Below are 22095 nucleotides of genomic sequence, written 5' to 3'. Positions count from 1 at the left end.
GTAGATGATAGAGCCTACATTATTAGCTAATGACTACTGTTGCTGTGATGTAACTGTTTTGCTTACTTTTTATATGGAGAGGCAACTTTAGCTTTACTGTCATATATATTAGCTCCTTTAGAAAGTATTTGGTGTGACTCACAACTTTAATTAATATTTAACAAGTAAAAGGTTTGACATTAGTAATCCCTCTTTTGAAAATGGAGCCATTCAAGATTATCAAACATGACATATAGGAGTAACCTTTCAGGCAAGGTGCAACTGCTCTGCAGCTCTTTGTCTCTTTTATCTCTGATGAGGTGTCAGTGGGCATAAAGGAAGACTGGCACCCAAAGGCATGGTTCAAAAAGCTGCATATACCGAGCACAGGGACTTGGGTTCAGGGTCTTTCTCGGAAGAGAGTAACAAGAGGGTGCCACCCCGCTCCCTCACGTAGCTCCTGACATCTAGAGAAATACAACTATGCACATCTAATTGGACTGAATTATGCACTTGAATCTCATTTCAATCCAATTTTAATACAGAAGCTGGCATGTAGTTAGTTTGCTAATGTGTGGCACTTCAATGACGCAACATTTCTATGTCTGATCTTTGATCTTGTATTTAACACTGTCTAACTAAAGACAATGTTTTGCATCTACATAATAGTAATTTTAGAAATAGCACTGTTTGAAGTATGTTTGTTTGGCAGTGATAGCAGTCCAAATTGCTGTATCTTGTGCATAACACACAATCTAAGGACCTCCTTATTAAATGAATGCATGTCAGGGAGCTGACTACCAGACATGCTTGCTGCCGGCGTGATAAGTAGTATTTTCCGTCAGTGACTTGCTCAATTAAACTTGAGGGTGGGCTTCTGCAAAGTACATGGAGGGGCCCCCCTCCAGACTCAGCCAAGAGCTCTCATGCCAGGGTACTGTGCTGAAGGGGCCCCCGGAGCTCAAGGCCCCCCTGCACCGCTGGGGCTGCGGTGGCCTATGTTACGCCACTGCTCATGATCAGCATCTGCACTGCTTACACGCACAGGCCAATTTCCTACCCATACCTCTCCCGTTCTCCTAGCCATGCCCAATTTCATCACCTGCATTGTCACATTTGTTGTGAGTGTGATCGCTCTTTAAACTCTTTGGACCATATATATTTATCAAAGGGTTGTGTCGCTTTTGAACCATGAAAAGGGGTGCAAAAGCGACACAACCCTTAAGATGCAATTTATGAAGCCAAGCAAGGCGGCATTGTATAGCCCTAAGTGGCTTGATAAATCCAGAGTAGCGCAACGCTCAACCTCTCACAATGGTATTGATCTGGCAGACTAATACATGAATATTTAAGTTTTTTACTACGTGTAAGAATGTGGGGCCAGATTTTTCAAGGTCTTGCGTCGCTCTTGCACCATGCAAGCCAAGGTGTTTTGCTGCGCTATGTCACATTTTGATAAATATGGCCCTTCATGCCTATTTCTTCTTTTCTACTTTTCCTCTATCTTTTCATCAGTGATTTCTGTCTGTTTTTCTTAATGAATGTTGCTTGTGCTCTTCTCTCTCAATAGTGCTCTGGTGATCTTCTCCTTCACTCTTCCTGGTCATTCTTCCTGCTCTCTTTTCTCACTCACTATCTCTTTGCCCTTTCTTCATTCTCATATTTCCTTCCAGGTTCTCTGTTTTATCTCATTTTTCACCTTCCCGCCCACTTCATCCTCTTCGTTGCCTCTGAGCTATTCATGTTGTCTTTCCTTTTTTGCACAGTACCCTTAGGATACGACTACTGACTTTTCCTTCCCCGGCCTGCCCTCTCCACCCCTTGCCTCTCGATTTCACTATCCGCAGTGCCTGTCTCTCTCATTCTCCCCATTTCTTTATATACGTTTCTTTGTTGGTTTCTCCTTCTCCTCAGCACCAATCTCTCTCAAACTCTTTTCTCTGTCTTCTTTCTCTTCTCCTCTCACCTACCTTCTCTCCACTTCGTCTCTGCAGTGCTGCTCTGTCCTGCTCTAATCATCATGTTTACCCTTCCATTTAGTCAACATTTATTCTCCTGCACTCTTTTCTGTTGTGTTGCCTACTCCCCAGCTGATCATCTTTCCATTTTCTCCTTTTTTCTCTTGGCTCTAGTGTGACTATCTTTCTCTTTTATTCACCTCGGGTGCCTCTCTCTTATTCCTCTTTGGTCTGTGGCATTTTGTATTCTCTCGTTTCTTTCTCCTCCTTTTTTTACAGTCCCTACAGCCTCTTCCTTTTACCCCCTTTTCCTCACCCAGCCTTCTTATTAATTCTCATCATTCTGTCTCTCCTTCTCCCTTCTCTCCCCGGTGTTACTTTCTTCTTAATTCTCCAGGATCTCTCGCTTCTCGTGTCTTTCTTCTCTTTCTTCCCATGTACATTTTTCTTGTCTCAAGTTTTTTCCATTGTCACGTCTCTCCAATTTCTTTCTTCACTACTATTGTCCATTGTATGGTTCGGATCCAACGTTCACCAGTCCCCTATGTATATTAGTGTCTTTCTCATTTTCCCCTGTCCATTTCAAGCATGTCACTAGAAGAGACGTTCAATAGCGTGGTTCACCTTAACAGAGTGTCTGACTTTTATTGTTTTTTTCTGTCCCGAGGTGTGTCCCATTTTGTCCTTATCCCTCCTGAAGTGGGCTTCCCTGTCTCCAGTCTCTGTTTCTTTGTTGGCCTCTCTCTTCCCCAGTTTTATCCTTTGTCTCTATCTCAGTTGCTAGTCCCCCTGATTCATTTTCTTGGCACTTGGAGCCAGATTACAAGTTGCACGGTACTGCTGGGATGGTAAATCCACAAGCAACATTTATGTGACCAGTACTGTCCAACGATGAGTTGAATCCCAAGGAATGGAGAGTTACAGTGTGGAACAGAATTTACTGGGCGTTAAACCATGCCGAATTCCCAGTTCCATGGGGTTTACCATATATATTTACCACCTTCTCTGAGCAGTTGGTAAATGTATGTGGGTACCTATATGTGGGCTGGAGATGGAGCCTTGGAGGAAACTAGGAGATAAGTTCTAAGTGGGGAAGCATTAAATTGACCCGGATGCCAGAACAAAAATCAGGGAATGAGGGTTGTCTGCTGCTGCAGCCAAAGCCTGAAGAGATTGTACCAGACAGAAACTGCCCAGTAAAATTGGGCCCACTCATGACCAGGTGGAGCAGAATGGCATACGTTAATTCCTTTTCGCCTGACTCCTAATCAGGCCCTTGGTCTCTGTTCTGAGGTTCTGAAGACACTGCTTATTGCATATGCAGCTTGCCACCTATATAGCATATCCTGGCACGGCAAAGGATGGGGTAGGGCAGAACCATTATGCTGGTCTAGAGAAGAAAGACGCTGCAGAGAAAGCAAAGCTATGATGGCAACATTTGGGGAGCAGCAGTGAGCAGCAACAAGAGTCTGGTAAGTTGCACTTCAGATAGGCTGTGCATGGACTGTGTGGCAGATAATACAAGGAATTCTACAAACAAGTATTAGGTATGAATCATAAGCACTAAAGAATGTTAATGCATTTATTGCTCATTCTCCAATACATGAGAGATGGATGTTTTTTTTTCTGGGTCACTGGTATGCAGCAGAGCAAAATAAAATGAGTGCGTGTCACCGGTGATGTATGGTACTCAGAGGACTGATGCAACATATGCCTTTATCGCATGTTTGACTGCTACGCAAATGCACCTCTTTCCTGATTTATAAAGTGCCCTGGTATCTTGGTGCAAACACCTTCACATCCCTATGAAAACCGATGCAGCTCAACACATTTTAATGGGGAGTTGGAACACATGCAGTGCTTAATTTGAGCCGGTGGTTTCCAGTGCTCAGCACCGGAACTTAATCATCAACACTGGCGCTTTTCATGAGCACCAGTTAAGGTTACCTTCATTTAAACGAAGATTAAGTGATTGGGCCAGAATCACAGGATGTTGAGCCGACACAGAGATTCAAACCTGGTTACCCAGCTCCGAAGTCGGCAGCTCTGGCCGTTACACCACATCATCGCTCAACTTTCATTTTTAGTAGTTGGTTCTGTTTTAGGCGGCGCTAACAGTAGAAATGGGCTGGTGCATACGGCTTCCTTACGAGAGCCCCGGCACTTATTTTTTTACAAATTAACCCCTGAGCACATCACTCTTTCTGATAAGATAGCTTGAGTATTTAAAAGGTGCTTGTTGTGCTTCTTTTAGAGATCTATGTATATCCTCAGGTTCACATCCGTACTCTACGGACTCAGTCTTTCATCCATCTGAGATCATTAAACTAAGAACAATTGATGAAATAGTAACAGATCCCATCTTCATAACCTGCATTCTCTCGCCTCAGGCTATGTAAGAAACAGTTAAAGCCCTGGCTATCACAAGGCTTGACTTTGGCTCTGCCATCCCCACCAGCCTCCCAAAAAGCAGACTATCTGCAATCAGAGCTGATCTTCTCCATGCAGCTGCTAAGTCTCCTGCCAACAATAAAACAAGCATTGGCAAAGGCAGTAGGTCTGGCCTTTTGGATAGCTGCAGTACCTCAAGTCGGTGCTAGAATTCCCCCACGACTCAGATGCAAAAGCCTAAACATTCTTTCACAAAGCTGTGAGAGCATGGCTTTAAAATAGAAATGTACTTACACACTTCTGCTACTCTAATGAATTGTACTTTTTTTCTTCAGGATAAATGATTATGCAAATTTGGTTTATAATGAGTCAATATTGCAACTTTCAATAGATGCCTTGGTTAATAAGGAACACGTGTGACGACAATGAACCATACATAGATAGTAGCAGTCACTGGTGCATTTAAGGGCCTAAAACCTTGTTCTTGGTAAGCGGGTTTTCAATGGCACTCTAGGAGTGTGCCAGTGTATTGTATTTTCATATAATAAAGCCAGGCTATGGATGAACTCTGATGATCTACAGCCTATGCTGGTAGGAGAAGCAAAAGATCAACATCAGTTGGATAAACAATAAAGGATTTTGACGAAAGGTCCTTTTATTCATGTATATGTAGGCTTTTTTTTATCTTGAGTCATTACTGGATGGCCCTCTCCAATCAGATGCAAATGCCGGAAAAGTATTTCCCAAAGCCGTAGTACTTCAAGTGGTTACTATGTGTCCCTCTCAAGTTAGATCTAACTACTTGCAGTCCTCACAAAGCTGGAGTATTTCAAGCCGTTACAAGTTGTTACTCTTGAGTAAGATGCTACTACTTGAAATGTTTTTCACAAGTTAAGGGGGTGGCTTCATCATATTCACTTGCATATACACATTTGCTATATTCTTGATGTGTGTTTCTGTTCCATATGATATATAAATATGTCAAAATTGGTTTATGATGTTGTCAATATCTCAGTGTTCAATACATTTCTTGATTGTTATTGAAGTAAGTGATGACATCCTACTGTACATAGGTACTAGCAGTTACTGGAGAATACAAGAGACCATTTTCTTTTAGGTGGTTGTATACAAGTAATCAAGCAAAATGCAGTCACTCCAAGAGACGTTATCCAGTGGCTGAAGTGGGCTGACCCATTGTCCTGTGCCGTAGTGGGACGAAACATAATATCAGTGACATTTAGGCATCATAATGGATATAGGATGTTCATTAAAAGGTCCTCTATGTTTATGCATTTTATTATTTTTCGGGAACACATAATGATAGCGGGAGAGCGTTTTATAATAAATGTGCAGAATTAATGTGTAGGATTTAATGAAAAAATAAATGTGTTTAAATGCAAAAATTGTAGTAGGATAACCTATTTACTCATACTAGGCCTGAATAGCTGAAGCAACAATCCCCTGACAAGCTGACATAATTAAAGAATGGTGAGTTCATAAAAAAAATTGTTTTCCTAAACTTCCCATGGACATGCATTTCCTAATGAATAAAAGTTGCATACATGTTTTCATCTAATTCTGCAAATGTGTCTACTTATACAATGCTTGCTGTTAGTAATAGAGTAAGCTATTATTTTAGATAGATAGAGATGAAAATTCCCCCATGGGAAAGTAGTTTAGAACAAGAGAATGAATCATGTGTAGACCAGAAGAAAGCGCTAGATGATAAGAAATAATGATGCTGTTTGTAGAGTTATTGCGCTCCCAGTGAGAAGACAAGGAGTGATCCTGTTCCCATAAGAGCATTGAAAGATGATTGGCTGGCTGAAGAAAGAAGAAGAGTGAAATGTGTAACAGTGATAAAATGTGCTGTCTATAATAGTGCGTGTTCCTAGAGAAGTTAAGATTTCTCCCTCATTCCATTTGGTTCGCTTGTTCCACATTACTCTGAGACTCTACTGAGTTTTTTGGACCACTCTTTATGAGAAGTTATGCTTGATAGATTATTGTTCATTGAGCTTTATGCTCGTACTCTCAGTCTCTCAAACTAGACCTCTTTATGGGTTTTGACTGACACCTTTTTTCCCATTCCTAGAATAGGGACTCTTTCCTTTATGGATCACGCTTAATGCATATTAATTTGATATATTGATGGCTATCTTTGATCATTGACAAAACTAATGATTGATACTGATGAACTTATATGCTGATTCTAATAAAGATGAATTACTAAAATACAATGTATCAAAAAAAAACTTTAACTCATAACAACCTCTCAATATTGACTAAAAATAGATTAGTGATTGTGATAATTTCATGTGATCATCATCTCCTGATGAATCTCAGCCAATGTCAAAGATCCGTCGACCTAACCAGTGGGGATTTCTCCTGATGAGGTGGTATCTTATCTCGAAAACCGATAATTCAACAGAGATCCCCTTTCCAGCAATAGCAAAAAAGCTAAGCCTGTCTTTCGGTCAGATCTATAATGGTATCATATCGCCCACCTATTGCCTACCTCAAATGTCGCCTGATTGAGGATTGCTGTCCCGTGAGATCCGCACATCTGACTTACAAATCTTAGAATATTCACACTTCCACTTTTATCTGTGTTTCAAGGTTCTTGCACACTAAAAACCAAGTCAGAAGGCAAAATCTGGAAAGCCTGTCCTGCTCTCTTCAATTGTTAAGAGAATCTTAAAGAAGATGCAACTTGTGAAACATCTGCTTTTGGATTCTTCGTCGCACAGCATCTGCACACCTTGCAAAGCAGCTTCTTGCTCTCTGTTCGCCTGCTCCTGGGTGAGGATTGTCTCCTGTTAGGCTTCTACTTATGAGCTGTTACCTCACTCCACATTATTTAACACTGCTTGTAAGGTTACAGTCTTGGTCTCCTATAAATTGACTTGTTCTTTATCCTAGGCTTTTAACCAGAATAGACTCTCCCCACCCCTTTAAGCTCAACACTTGGGACTTTATGCTGCCATTAGCCACTTTTGCTTATTGTTGTTAAGTGCCTTATATGACTGAATGCTGCACTTTTTATCACCCTGTTAGAATGATAACAAAATAGATAGATAGACACAGCCAGACAGACGGACGGGCGGACAGACAGACGACAGACAGATAGATATGTAGTTTTACTGAAATGAAAGTGATGAGCAGTGCTGTGAATATTTATAGATGGCACTCCATGCTCCATATGGATGGAGAAAGCATGATTTCTTGTGTGGACATACTTATAAGAGAGAAATGAAGTAGACAATAGAACTCGCATTCTTTGCCAATGTAAGATTTTTTATTAAATAAAAAAATAAACTAACAAACTGTTAAATCTCCCGCCATGTCGAGAATATACAACTCTAATAATACAATTGTATTAATATTTTAGTTCTCTTACATATTAATGAAATACATATACATTTTTGCCTTTCCGAGAAATAACGTTTGACTTTGTGAACTGATAATAAAGCACACGGAAGCAGGAGAGGGGTAGGGGAATATCAAGCCAAAATTGTTCCGGCTAAGATTTAGGTCTCAATTTCAATCCAGATAAACTAACAAAGGCTCTTAGCATATTTTGCTGCAAATTCAATCCCAGAGAGTTAAGTGAGAGATCAATGTGCCTGCTACAGAGATGGATGTGTAGCCTGCATTCCACATGTTCCTTAGCCTGTAGAGGGATGAGGTGTTTAACATATCTCAAACGCAAATCATTGCGTAGCCTACAGGTGAGAAGTTGTAATGCTACGACGAAAGTTCAGATGTCTAATATACCTGCTGCATGGATCTATTTGTAACATGAAGATCAAATACTCTGATCCCAGCTCAGAAAGCTGACATGTTTGCTACACAGCTCTGAACGTATATCATAGGCTGGAAGTGTTGATCCCTGTTAGACAGCTCTGTGATGTAATGTGTCTGGTGCTTGGGTAAAATTGCAATCTGCTAAATAAAGGTTCAAACCTTGTAGGCCTGGTTCTGCCTTTCATCTTGTTTCTGTGATACTTCGATATGGCAAGATTGGGTGCTTTAGAAATAACTCATTATATTTAGCATCATTTTTTCAGACCCTAAAATGCCTTCTATTAACCTTTTTAAAAAGATAAATAAGCCACCGTTGGTATATGAGTGCTCCACAATATTTATGTGGAATCACACTCAACGCCTGCATGGATGTACCTACGCCCAGGTACGTTGTAGAAAGTTGGGCGAGGTGACTGCACCATTTTCAGTGAGTAAAGGGGTGTGGCAGGTTTGTGTGTTGGCCCAACCCTTTTGCCCTGTTTATTAATGGCCTTGTTAATTGCTTGAATGATTGTGACAACGATGCGCCTAAATTAGCAAGCATGAGAGTTCCTGCCCCTATATCTGCAGATGATACTCTCCTCGCTAAGTCGCCCATGGAGATCCAGAGAATATTGGACCAGTTTAGTACATTTTGTAGTGATAGGGGACTGGAAATTAAAGTGTCCAAAACCAAATATATGGTTTTTAGTCCTTGACATACCTTTCGATTGAATCCAACATTGAATGGGTTACCACTCACCTTTGACCACCTGGGTGTTACCCTAGATGGGAAGATGCAATGGGCCCAGCATATCTCCAAGAGGAGGCTAAAATTAGAACAGCAGATTGGTGGCCTGATGAAGATGTATCGAGGGCTCCACTTGAAACCATTTTCTCTAGTTCTCCAGCTTCCTTCATACCAGTCCTTGGGGGTGGCCTTGTACGGTGCAGAGCTTTGGGGCCACAAAAACATCAAACAGCTGGAAATGGTGGAAAATCGTTTTTTAAGGCAGGTGTTGTGTATTCCGGTCAGCACCCCCCTGATTCCCCTGAGGTTTGATGCTGGTCTTTGACCTATCTCAGAGCGGGCGGCAAATACACCTCTAATCTTTTGGAGGAGAATTTGGGTTACCCCCAAATTGACATATATCTCCCCTGGATGAGACATGTCAGAGAAATGTTCTCCGAATTGGGTTTAGTAGATCTGTGCAAAGCTGCTGTTCTATTTCAGTAACTGAATTGAAATCATTGTTTAGATCTTATCGGCTCAATAAACTCCTAACTTTATCAACTTTGCGTACATTAACAGGCACATTTTTTATTGATAAAGGATTTTTATTGTTCAGAGTCTTTTTGAGATAATATTGAACCAAACCTGGCCAGGAAAACTTTATATTCTTTTCAGATATGGTACTTTGCCACTTTAACCTAATGGGTGACGTCACCTGATCTTGTTTCTATGGGCTGCCCATCCTGTGGATATGAGCGAGAAACTGTAGTCCATATGTTGTTTTCCTGCCTGGCCTATAGCAGGGCGAGGGCCAGGGGGATAATCCCAATCTGTAGACGTCTAAGTGTCAGAAGGCACCTGGAGGCATGCAGAATCCTCCAGACAGATTCGTTGTCCGCAATGGTGTTTGCAGTATCAATGTTTTTAGTGAGTATGTGGCTTATATGGAAGAAAATGGGAGTAGCTGCCTGACTTGATAAACTAGGAATTTTTAAGGTGTAAAGTTAACAATGACTAATTGATTTTAAGATTTTAAATAATTTGTATTGACCATAGGAAATTGTGTGACATAGTAATACGCTTTTATGCATTGCTCCACACTCATTCAAATAAACAAACATTAGCAAGCCCAAAAGGTCTTGGTTCTAAAAGGCAGAGGTATTGGCTTTGCCAATGCTTTGTATGTGTCATTTGCATTCAAATGCCTGTGTTGTGATGCAAGTGTACACTAGTGGATCATAGCTGGCAATTTTGCATTGGATTTTCTGTTAAAGAAAATCCATTTCAGGACGGCTGCTGAAGGCCATAAATGTGTTCTTATGTATACTGTACTCCTTTTAATTTACCGCCTTAACATGGTAAATAAGTGAAAATAAAGTATGCACCAGCGCAAAAAAAAGAAAGCACACAGTCCAGAGGAACTTTGCAGCTTCTAGACCCACAAAAAACAAGTAAAAAAAGAAAACAATATTAAAACGCGGATGGGCAAGGAGTGGGATAGGGCAGTGGCGTAGCAAAAGTTCAAGGGGATCTATTCCGGAGCGCTCAGGCATAAGTACTGTGCCGAGGGGGCCCCCTGCAGCTCGGGGGGACCCCCGCACCACGGGGGATGTGGGGGCCTGTGTTACGCCCCTGGGACAGGGAACATGAGGAGTTAGGAAGGGGAGTATGTGCTATGTGTTGAAAACAATAGGTCTACCACAGGCAGGTAAAGCTGCCCATAGCAGAGACCCAAAATGGCTACTGAGTGAGGTCTGATCAATGAGGGAATGACACTTGCAACAACCAAGGGCAGTGTGAGGCCTGACCTTACACCTCTCTCTCTCTCTCTCTCTCTCTCTCTCTCTTTCGACAGCTCATATTTCCGCTGGGAGACAGCTGTACACTACGTTTAGGGAACAAGGTTCATTACTGGTCCCTTCATTATCTCTATGTTCACAACACATCCAAATATAATTTACATATTTCCTCTCAAACAGACGTAAACAGCACAGAGGTAATGGATGTGAATGCGTTAATGAGTCTGAACCATGGAACCTAGAATATACAGATAATTACTATAACTTCATTTTTCTGTGTCAAATGAATGGAATTGGAGTTGGCAAACTCCTCTGTCTTGTTAGGTTTGCTGGCAAGTGTTTTCGTCGATCAATGTCAGAATGGTTTCTTCTGGTTCATCTTTTTCAAGTGATCCATGCGCCACATATTCATTCTGAAAGAAGGAAAAATCACATTACTCCCCATAGTAATAACATGAAAGTTTGTGTTATTTAAGAGTCACTTTATATGATTTAAAACAAACCGTGGCATAGCCCACAGTTCTGATTTCTATTGTCAATAGATTGAAAGGAGGAAACAGAGGAAGGAAATGAAGAAGAGAAGTGGAAGAAAAGTGAGAACAGAAAGCGGGAAAAGGAAAGGAGATGCTAAGAAGAGAATGCAAACAGATGAGAAGGGGGAAAAGGAGTAGAAGGGATGATAGACTAAGATGCAACAAATGAGTGGAGAGAATAAAAGGAGAACGCAATGAGAGAAAAAAATCAGATAGGGTGAAAGAAAGCAGAGAGAGAGAGGAAATCAAGTATTTTGGGAATCAAAGAGTCAAGGAGTGAAAAGTAAGAATAAAACAAGCATTGGCATTGCCAATAGGTCTCGCTTTTGGGACCTTATAAGTATTTAGTTATGCAGCACAATATCGTTGGTGCAACAACATACTGTTGCATGGCTAAACACCTATAAGGTACAAGGTTTAGCCATTAAACAGCTGATGGTGTTGCGCAAAAGATATTGTGCTGCAAAACTAAATACTTATAAGGTCCAAAAAAGCGAGACCTATTGGCTATGCCAATGCTTGTTACAATTATGGGCACTTCGTGCCCATCAGACCCCTCCCTCCCCACACACACACACACTTGGACCACTGATGTGCGCAGACTCGGGTGGCTTCGGCACCCTCCACAAAGGACGGTTGTTGAGCCGACGCTGGGCGGGCACCAGACTTGTTTACACAGACATGAGCAGCAGCACCCTCGTGCACACATCTAGAGGAGCGGCGCTCAGTGGTGCACGCTTGGTCACCATCACCCTTTAGATACACTCGTAGCAGGGGCGCAACTAGAGCCAAATTTCGAGGGGGCTAGGAAAAAATTTCGGGTGGGGGGCTGACTCTTCCAGCAGTAGTTAAGAGTGGAGATGCAGGGGCTCTGAGAAGGGGTGAAAAACAGCAAAGCCTCATTCACAAGCAAATGGTCTTTTAAAGACCTGTGAAGTACTCGGGTGCCCAGGAAGTCGTCTCAGCCTGGGTTGCCACACACGACGTGAGGGGAGTGGGGCTGAAGCCCTTTGATCCCAATGTACGTTGCGCGCCTGGCTCGAAGTCATCTGCACTGTCCCTTACTGTTCGTACCCACCCACACCCCTATTTAGACATGTTAACGGGCAATATGTTTCTTATGTGCATACTCGTCTACACCCCTCCGGAGGAAGAGCCTCGAAAGCCCCTCGTGGTTTCGAAATGAATCGTTTAAAATACCGGAAGCACTGCTTCGGATGGTTTTCATTTTTTCCAAGTTTTTTTGCTGTTGAAGTTTTATATAGCGCGAACGCGACCCGAAGGTATAACAGCGCTTTACATGGGCACCAGTTGCATTACAGACGCATTCATTTTGAGGCGCGGGGATATTAAATGATTTGTTTAGTTATGATTTGGGTCTCGTTAAGTTTCTTGGGGAAGAGGATGTGGTCCGTCGGCTAAACTGCCGACTTTGGTGCTGGAAACTCAGCCTGGGTTGCCACACATGACGTGAGGGGAGTGGGGCTGAAGCCCTTTGATCCCAATGTGCGTTGCGTGCCTGGCTCGAAGTCATCTGCACTGTCCCTTACTGTTCGTACCCACCCACACCCCTATTTAGACATGTTAACGGGCAATATGTTTCTTATGTGCATACTCGTCTACTCCCCTCCGGAGGAAGAGCCTCGAAAGCCCCTCGTGGTTTCGAAATGAATCGTTTAACATACTGGAAGCACTGCTTCGGATGGTTTTCATTTTTTCCGAGTTTTTTTGCTGTTGAAGTTTTATATAGCGCGAACGCGACTCGAAGGTATAACAGCGCTTTACATGGGCACCAGTTGCATTACAGACCCATTCATTTTGAGGCGCGGTGATATTAAATGATTTGTTTAGTTATGATTTGGGTTTCGTTAAGTTTCTTGGGGAAGAGGATGTGGTCCGTTGGCTAAACTGCCGACTTTGGTGCTGGAAACTCAGCCTGGGTTGCCACACACGATGTGAGGGGAGTGGGGCTGAAGCCCTTTGATCCCAATGTGCGTTGCGCGCCTGGCTCGAAGTCATCTGCACTGTCCCTTACTGTTCGTACCCACCCACACCCCTATTTAGACATGTTAACGGGCAATATGTTTCTTATGTATATACTCGTCTACACCCCTCCGGAGGAAGAGCCTCGAAAGCCCCTCGTGGTTTCGAAATGAATCGTTTAAAATACTGGAAGCACTGCTTCCGATGGTTTTCATTTTTTCTGAGTTTTTTTGTTGTTGAAGTTTTATATAGCGCGAACGCGACCCGAAGGTATAACAGCGCTTTACATGGGCACCAGTTGCATTACAGACCCATTCATTTTGAGGCGCGGTGATATTAAATGATTTGCTTAGTTATGATTTGCGTTTCGCGGCGCGAAAGTGAAAGCAAATTTGGCGCGTCTGCTCGCGGCGCGAAAGTGAATGCAAATTTGGCGTACGCGTTTGGCGGGGGAGCGCATTCCAGGCAGGGGAGCGGACCCTTTGAAGTGCTCCCAAAAAGCGGAGTGCATGGCGGCACCAAGCGCGTGATTGTGCGCGTGCTAGCAATGCAATCCACTTTTTGGGAGCACTTTGAAATGCCCTTTTACAATAGTCTCGCCTTGCGATCGCTTACGCGATAGCAAGGCGAGACCTAAAAAGGAATGGAAAAAGTTGAAAAAGAAATGAAACAGTTTCAGAAAGGGTTGTTGCCATGCTACGAGCAACGAAGTTGCTGTGCTTCCTTCAGAGGGCTTGTGACAAACTCCAACCTTTTTGTAACTTGTTTGTTTAGTGCTGACATGGTATGTCCTGGGAGATGTGAAGGGTGGTTTGTTTGGACGAAGCCAGGCTCCCTGTACTCAGAGCTAAGGGGGATGGAGGCAAAGAGGTGGATGCTGCTGTTCTGCTGCTTGTCAGCAGCATCTGCTATTCGTGCCCTTTAAATGCACAAGCTTGGCATGCCAATTACAGCACCACTTTGTCATAGAATCACCACAGTAGAACTGCTTTAGGGGCTTCATAACAATGTCTTTACACCTTCACTATGCTAAAATTTATAACTTTGGGAATGTGTGCAAGACCCACATTGTCCAAATCTGTACATTTCTCTGAAAGACAGGGCAATGCTTCATGCTGTGAAAGGATCAAGCCGCTCTTTCAGCCAAGTCATTTTAATCAGATCCTTGCGAAGGCCTTGGTTCTATTGGGAATTGACTACCTGAACTCCATTTTGATGGATATGCCCTAATTATTTACTAACCTCCACTCAGCAGCAAGGATCTCAGTGTCATGCAAGTAAGGAATCACTCCTGGACTTCCTTCCAATGCAAGTTCCCTGCCCCTTTGTCATGAAGTGAGGTGAGAGGGCTACCCTCTGGAAATTATTGGGTCTTTGGGGGAAGTAGCTGTAAAAGAAGTGAGAGGCTGCATGGCTTACATGCCTTTCAAAAGTGTCTGGGTCCAGTGTTAATTTTCAACCACTGTATGGTGCAGAACAGACGATTGCAGACAGAATCATCTGTCATGAAAGTTCTGAAACATGGGAAAATCAAAAGGCCTTGCAACTTGAATGACTACTATGATCAGAGATGTGAAAAATGTCTTCACTGTTGCATTCTACACATCTGTAGCTCATCCAAGGTAGGAATTAAAACTACATACATCCAGGGGTTGCAGATGGACGACCTCAACTGCAACATCTGTCAAAGAGGACACTTTTGGTTCAGAAGTGTCTTTTGTAGCTTTTTCGTCAGTTGCAAGCACTTATCTTGAACATCCTACTTCTGTGCCAGTACAAAGTGGGCAATAGAGCAATATGAACTTTTTGCCATCTGGGCACTGTGACAGTCGTGCTGAGTGGTGATGTGATATTGTTGAACATGGATGTGACTCCTTTCAGCCTTGTTCATGTCCCTTTTTTGCTCTTTAGTGTTGACCTTTCTGCTTCTCAACCCATTTTTGGCACTTCCTTTAGCCACCTGCTTGTTTAAAAATAGATGAGATGTATGAACAGTAGCCATAGTCTTTTCTATGTGTGTCTAGTGTTCGCACAAATTGAATCTTTGATTTAAAAAAAAAAAATCTAAACACCAAATGCAAAAAAGGGAACATAATTTTTTTATTTGATTGTGACAAAATGTTGGCTCTTAAAAGAGCCTGTAGGTGAAAAAAAAGTATAGACAGTATGATTGGGGATGAGCAGGATACACACCAGTTCAGCATTTCCTATATGTGTTAAGCAAATAACTCTCCTCGGAAGAAGTATTGCGTGTTGAAATGCATGCTAAATTGATTGGGACTGCTGAAACTGAAGTCACCAACGTGTGCAGTCATAATGAGGTTCTCCAAGACTGTTCTCCAAGTTACACCACTTAGCCTACTGTTGGCTCAAAAGATCAATGAATAATCCAAAATCCAACACATAGGAGCAATGACACAAAACATGTTGGGACATCCTTTGCAAACTTCTAATGAAGAGAAGAAATTCATTTTTTTGGGAAAAAACACTTCAGAAATAAGCTGTGAGACACTGATTCCCATAAGTCACGTGACTGGCTCAATAGTATGATAACACACAGCCAATTAATTTAAGCTACATTGTGAGTGGTCATTCTAAACCAATGACTACTGCAAATGTTTATGAATAGTAACTGACACACCACATCATAATGAAAAAAACCAGCCTTTTTCAAAGGTACTGTTTGAAGAAGAATGCAATGTCAGTTAATGTTTATGAACATTACAATCTGGTAAAAAAATTACTAAGTTAACATCAGACAATCATATAGTATCAGTATACGAACCAGCAGATCACACTTTTATAAACATTCCAAAAAGACATTGAAACTCTTTAAAACAATTAAAGTTGAAGATGTGTTAAGATTCAACAAAATATAAAAAGACAGGAAATTCAAAAGCCTTCATCCTTACATTTCACCAATGACATAAGCATTCAAGCTTAATGCCCAGCCATATTACAGTGTCAGTAACATGCAATTGGATGAGAAATATGAATTTCAATTTTCTTTATTTTCTATATTAGATATGCATTGTTTGATGAGGCATGATTATTTAATTTTGGTTGTTGTAATGGTTAATGTTGTAAAAGGTGTAAATTGGCGTCCAAATAATACTAATAAACTGATCAATAGTCAGATATAATGTATCTATGACACAGTCTTATTATATATTGTAATGGTCTGCATGTATTATTTTACTTTTAAAATCTGTGTAACTCACTGTAATTTATGAGCAAGGATTATTTTTGTTTTTTGTTTAGGGTGTGTCACAGTACTGTTGTAAAGGTCACTGTGGCATAAGCAGTTTAAGATCTGGCTTAATTATATGATTTTAATTTGTCGGCATAAAATTGTACCACTCTGTATGTAGAAATGAAATGTGAATTTCATTTAAATAATGTTTTGTGAAAAAATGTAATGCGCTGTGCATCAAAAAGTGACATTTTTGACACTGAGTAACATTTTGAATATGAGGATGAGAATAGAGGTAGGTGAAACCTGCTGTTTGGATGCGAGCATGAATATATGATAGATAATGATGTACAGAAGACCAAACTATCCATTTAAATGTATTGCACATATTTAATGGTATGTGTGGATGGGTATTTAAGGAGGACTTTGAAATATCTTTAGGATAATGTTGCTTAGAAGTGTTATTTTTTTAAATCTATACATTATTTATAGCATTGAATGAGTGAGAATTAAGATTAGGTGACTATGTCCTGTTTTGTTTAAGTTTGTAGCATAGCCAATGTCAATGTATTAGTCATTCTTAACGCTCCTTCAGCTTTAGTTTTTTTAGATTTTATTTGTTCAGCACTGGGTTTTAATGCAGCTTGAAGAAGAGGCACAATCAGTATAGCATACCTGAAATTCCTTATCATAAAACTGAATAAGATCTTTGAATCCATTTTTGGGGTCTGGGATTGGTGGAAACAATTTCTGTTGTAACCGATACCTGAAGAAGTGAAACAGATTTAGAAGGTGTAGTCACTGAATGTAGCATGTGGCATCGTCACTTTCAATTTACTTCAATGTTTTGTTTCAAGTCTACTTCACATAGTTTCCTTTTCAAACTGTTTCAATAAATAACATCATGGTAACAATAAAAAGATTTCTAATGCTTGTTGCAGACTACTACAAACATTGAATACCTACCTTCCTCCATATACTTTATCTACTACTGCCATACCTGTTTTTTTCCAATGCTTTCAGTGAGCATATTCACCACCACATGGCCTAGGACTATTAATATTACCCAATATGTGAATAGTGAAGTAAACAACACAAATACAGATGTCTTCATAAATTCTCTGCGCACATATCCATCATGGGTCCTTTGTGGCTTTGTGCCGACCAGGACTGGGGCTCAAGGGCATGGGGCTAGGTGATGGCCCCTTCAAGGAATGTCAGTGCCTCCCAAGTCCCAAGGTAAAGCAGAGGCCTTCTGATTGGCTGGCTGTAGCACTGATTAAGGCTACTAATCCCAGGCTGAATTCAACCAATGAGAAGGTAGTTCACTTGCGTCCTGGCCCAATAAACATGCTGCAGCTGCACAGGAAAGTACCGTTGCCATTTTGTGCACTGTATGATGTGTTATCTGAGATATTTTTGTTTTTTAGTTTTCATTTAGTCGCGTACAATCAGAATTAAATAATTGAAGAATGTATTAAGTCTTAAGATCATGGCAATAGGTATTTCAATGCTTTTATACTGCAATGTCACGTCTTCGAGGCAAAAGGTTGATATCTCATAAATAAATGTTTCTGAGCTGTAGGCTTAAGGTAAACACATTTTTATATATGACAGCAAAAGACAAAGAAAACTGAAACAATATCATTTGCAATTTTTTAATACTCATTCACTCAATATAAGTACAGAAACAATTCCAGTGATAAATAAGTGACAAATGAATCGATAAGTTAATAGATTGAATCGAAGCTTCTGATCACAATCTTTTGGCAGATTCAACTGTATATAGGGGGATTTACAAATATAATCTATATTATATGTATTAAATGTAAGACACCCGCACTAACTAAACTGTTTGTGAAAACCACAATTACTGTCTCTAGATTTATTTGTGATTGCTTTTAAGTCCTGTGTGACGTCATATAGGTGTTGCTCAAATGCTGTCAGTAATGTTGAGGGTAAGTTGGATTCCTTCCCACACCTGACCACAAAACAGTTTGATCACAGAACACTACATGAGAAAATGAATTATTAGCTCATTCTTCATCAAAGACCCTGCTGTTAGGCTCCTAACGTTGTATAATGTGTTCAAAACAAACTGTGTTGCATTTTATATAATGTTAAAGAACAGCCACAGACTGCATGACAGTGTAGGATAGCAGCGATGTGGATGGAGCACTAAAGCATCTGACGTCATTATTGAATTTTAAAGGAAAAATAAGGAGGAGAGAAATGTCAGAAGACCATGGCATTTTTCAGAAGGAGGAATTGAAAGCAGATAGAAGGGATCAGTGGCACAAGCAGGAAATCATACATCGACGGAGATGTAATGGGGAGTAGGGAGTGAGAGGTAAGTAGAAAAGAATGTGAGAATACTACACGTTTTAGGGAATTCACTGAACTCAAATTAGTTGGTGAAAATGCACAAGTAAAGCGAGGAGAAAACAGAGTAGAATAAGTATGACAATAATCTTGATTGCAGTAAGGTGTGTAGGAAAGGGGCCATCATGACTGGAAAATGAGAAATGGTGAAGACATGAATTTTAGGGGCATATTTACAAGGAAGTGGCGGAGCACGGCATTAGCCTCCTTGGCGTAATCCCACGCTCCGCCACTTCTGAAACGCAGGGCTGCACCATATTTACAGCAATATGGTGCAGCCCTGTATTTCCCCCTGAGCTGGTGCTAATTTAGCTGCTTAGCGCCCACACAGGCACTCTTGCACCATAGTGCAAGCTTGCCTGCGTTGCAGGGAAGTTTGTTTATGTGCAGGACTTCTTCGAAACAATCTTTAAATGGAGTTTTGTAACTTGTATACCTTGCCATTCCAGTTTGAACCCAGCCATATACAAATCAGTCTTGACCCTGTGCCTCATGGGAACAGTCCAGCCCAAACTGCCAAGCCAGGTCCTCCCTGGACTGGAAACAAGCATCCTTGGACCGGTTTCAGGGTTTCACCCCTCTTCAGCAAGGATAGCTTGATTCCAGTGGCATGGAGAGCACGGGACCCACGTGTGGGCATACCCATCCCTCTCGGGTTGACAAATGCAAAGACAACAGTTGATGGACAGAATGCAGAACAATGTCATACATTCGCCCCAGTACAGAGATCTTGGCCTAAATCCATTGTTTTTTTGCTCACCATGCCATTCCAGTTTGAATCCAGCCATATGCAAATCAGTCTTGACCCTGTGCCTCATGGGAACAGTCCAGCCCGAACTGCCAAGCCAGGTCCTCCATGACTGGAAACAAGCATCCTAGGACCGGTTTCGGGGTTTCACCACTCTTCAGCCAGGATAGCTTGATTCCAGTGGCATGGAGAGCACGGGACCCACGTCTGGGCATACCCGTCCCACTCGGGGTGACAAATGCAAAAACAACAGTTGATGGACAGAATGCAGAACAATGTCATACATTCATGCCAATACAGAGATCTGGGCCTAAATCCATCGTTTTTTTGTTCACCAAGCCATTCCAGTTTGAACCCAGCCATATGCAAATCATTCTTGTCCCTGTGCCTCATGGGAACAGTCCAGCCCGAACTGCCAAGCCAGGTCCTCCCGGGACTGGAAACAAGCATCCTAGGACCGGTTTGGGAGTTTCACCCCTCTTCAGCCAGGATAGCTTGATTCCAGTGGCATGGAGAGCACGGGAATTGTGTGTCTTTTGATTTCTGAAACGCAGGGCTGCACCATATTCACAAGAATAAGGTGTATCCCTGCATTCCCCCATGTGCTGGTGCTAAGTTTAGCAGCCTAGAGCCAACACAGGCACCGTTGCACCACAGTGCAAGGGTGTCTGCATTCAGGGGAAGATTGTTTATGTACAGGAAGGCCCCCCTCCTGCACATAATCAATCTTTAAATGCCACTTTGTAACTTCTATGTGTGCTGCTTAATGCACAACGCAGCTCACATGAATACAGCAAAAACGAGGAGAAAGTTAACATTTCTCCTTGTTGCACCAGGGTAAGACCAGGTTTTCCCTGGTCTTAATTCTGGCACTGCCTCCTATTTACACCTCCCTTGTAAATAGGAGGCAGCGTCAGAACCAATGGGTGTTGAGGTGGAACCCCCACAGCAACACCCATTGCCCTCCCCTTTTACGCTAAGCATAGCGTGAAAGGGGGCCTTATTTACAAGTGGCTTAATGCTGCCTTGGAAATAAGGCGAAGCCTCTATCGCCACAGTAACATCCTAAAAAGTGACGTCCCAGTGGCGATAGGGGCTTGGACATATACCCCTTAGTTTTATGCAGGTGGATGTGGTCAGGATTAGGGGTCATTTCGGTGTAGCTGGCTGAGAGGCAACTGTTCTAGGAAACATTTACAAAGGAGTTGACAGATTTTGATTGTTTGCACAGATGTAATGACATCTAAACAGGAAAAGTTGATGTCAGATGGAGGAAGAAGGGGTTTAAAAGAAAACAGATAGAAGATAGTGGCAGGCCATACTGCAGCCAGAAAGAAGAGAATTATTGACCACAAAGGGAACCAGAGTATCACTGATTGGTTGTGCATGATGCAATCAAAGACATGCCACAGAAAGAAGAAAATGAAAACAATTAGTGTAAATAATTTTCAAAACATAAGAGAGGCTATCAAGTATAAGTAAGAAAAAAGGTTTGGAGTGCTAGGATACAGTGAAACCAATAGAGCAATAATTTGGCTAGAGGAGAGAGGGTGAAAAACATAATATAGATGGGAAAGGAGTGACAAAGAAAGATGTAGCAAAAGAGAGGAGACACAGAGATAGGATGCAAGTTTCCTGGGTTTAAGTAGCTAATGGAGAGCTTCGAAACGGAATCCAGAAATTTGTGAGCCAAAATGGTGCAAGAATAAAGACAATCGATGAAGGAGCAAATAGGAGAGATGAGTGGTGCATGAGAGAGGACTCGGAGCAGAGGAAGTTGAATTGGCACCAGTGAGAAGTGGTCAGTTGAGGTTCCAAAGATGGAGCAAATAAGGGGCACGGTGATGGGGGAATGTTGAAAAAAACATGGCACAGGTAGAGTTAAAGAGCAAAGGAAAGAAGAGAAAAGAAGGACAACCAGGTAAATCCAGTGTGGCGACCCTAAAGTGAATGAGCAAGGGGCATGGAGGTGGATGCTGGTTAAATATATTGATGGGCAATGGTGGGTGAGAAGCAACAGAGAAACTACATTTCTTGGAAATAGAGTTGGTGAAAAAACACAGACGCCATTAAGGGCTGAGGGAGATGTAAAGTCAGAGAACGATTTTGTCTTCTTCCAATATCTTTTTTCTAGGAGAAGGAAGTTAGCAGTAGAGGAATGAGGATGCATGTAGGATGAAGTGAAAGAGCTAGAATGAATATGACTCAAAGTAGACGTGATAGTTGTGGATCTATGGGAGGAGATGTAGCCTTTGGAACCTTGGAACCAAGGATTGAATCCTGGCCTTGACACTAGACTCAACATCGTGTGATTCTGTGGAAATCAATTAATTTCCCTGTGTCTTAAATGTGTGAACAATGTATTTGTTTAATGCCCTCTTGATGTACACATTCTTGTAGATGGTCTCCCGACACCTAAAGCAATGTACAGGTCTCCATTGCTTCATAGCTAGGTTTGCACTTTATAAATTCCAATACATACTCCTCATCTGAATACATAATGTTAATTTGCTTGTATATGATGTACCAGTCCATGTTTCATGCCTGAGTATGTTATAAAGGGCCTCATGTAGGTAAATAAATTTTACCGGTTCTTAAATACCGAGCCGT

General features: G+C 41.7%; 1 protein-coding gene across 4 annotated transcripts in view; it reads right to left on the bottom strand.

Moving 5' to 3' along the window:
* Nucleotides 1-7611: 7611 nt before the first annotated feature.
* LOC146805453 (granulocyte-macrophage colony-stimulating factor receptor subunit alpha-like) overlaps nucleotides 7612-22095 on the bottom strand; it is a 331580-nt gene continuing 317096 nt past the window's right edge. For all 4 annotated transcript variants that reach the window (XM_085622681.1, XM_085622682.1, XM_085622683.1 and 1 more), the window contains 2 exons: nucleotides 17031-17121; nucleotides 7612-11059 (listed from right to left, as the gene is read on the bottom strand). In XM_085622681.1, coding sequence (XP_085478807.1) covers nucleotides 10967-11059; nucleotides 17031-17121 — 184 coding nt within the window. In that variant the 3' untranslated portion in view covers nucleotides 7612-10966. The remainder of the gene's footprint in view (nucleotides 11060-17030; nucleotides 17122-22095) is intronic.

The sequence above is a fragment of the Triturus cristatus genome, chromosome 8 (assembly GCF_964204655.1).
Source record: "Triturus cristatus chromosome 8, aTriCri1.1, whole genome shotgun sequence".
NCBI lineage: Eukaryota > Metazoa > Chordata > Amphibia > Caudata > Salamandridae > Triturus > Triturus cristatus.
Note: the sequence above shows the minus strand (reverse complement) of the source record. Positions and strands in the feature narration are given on the sequence as shown.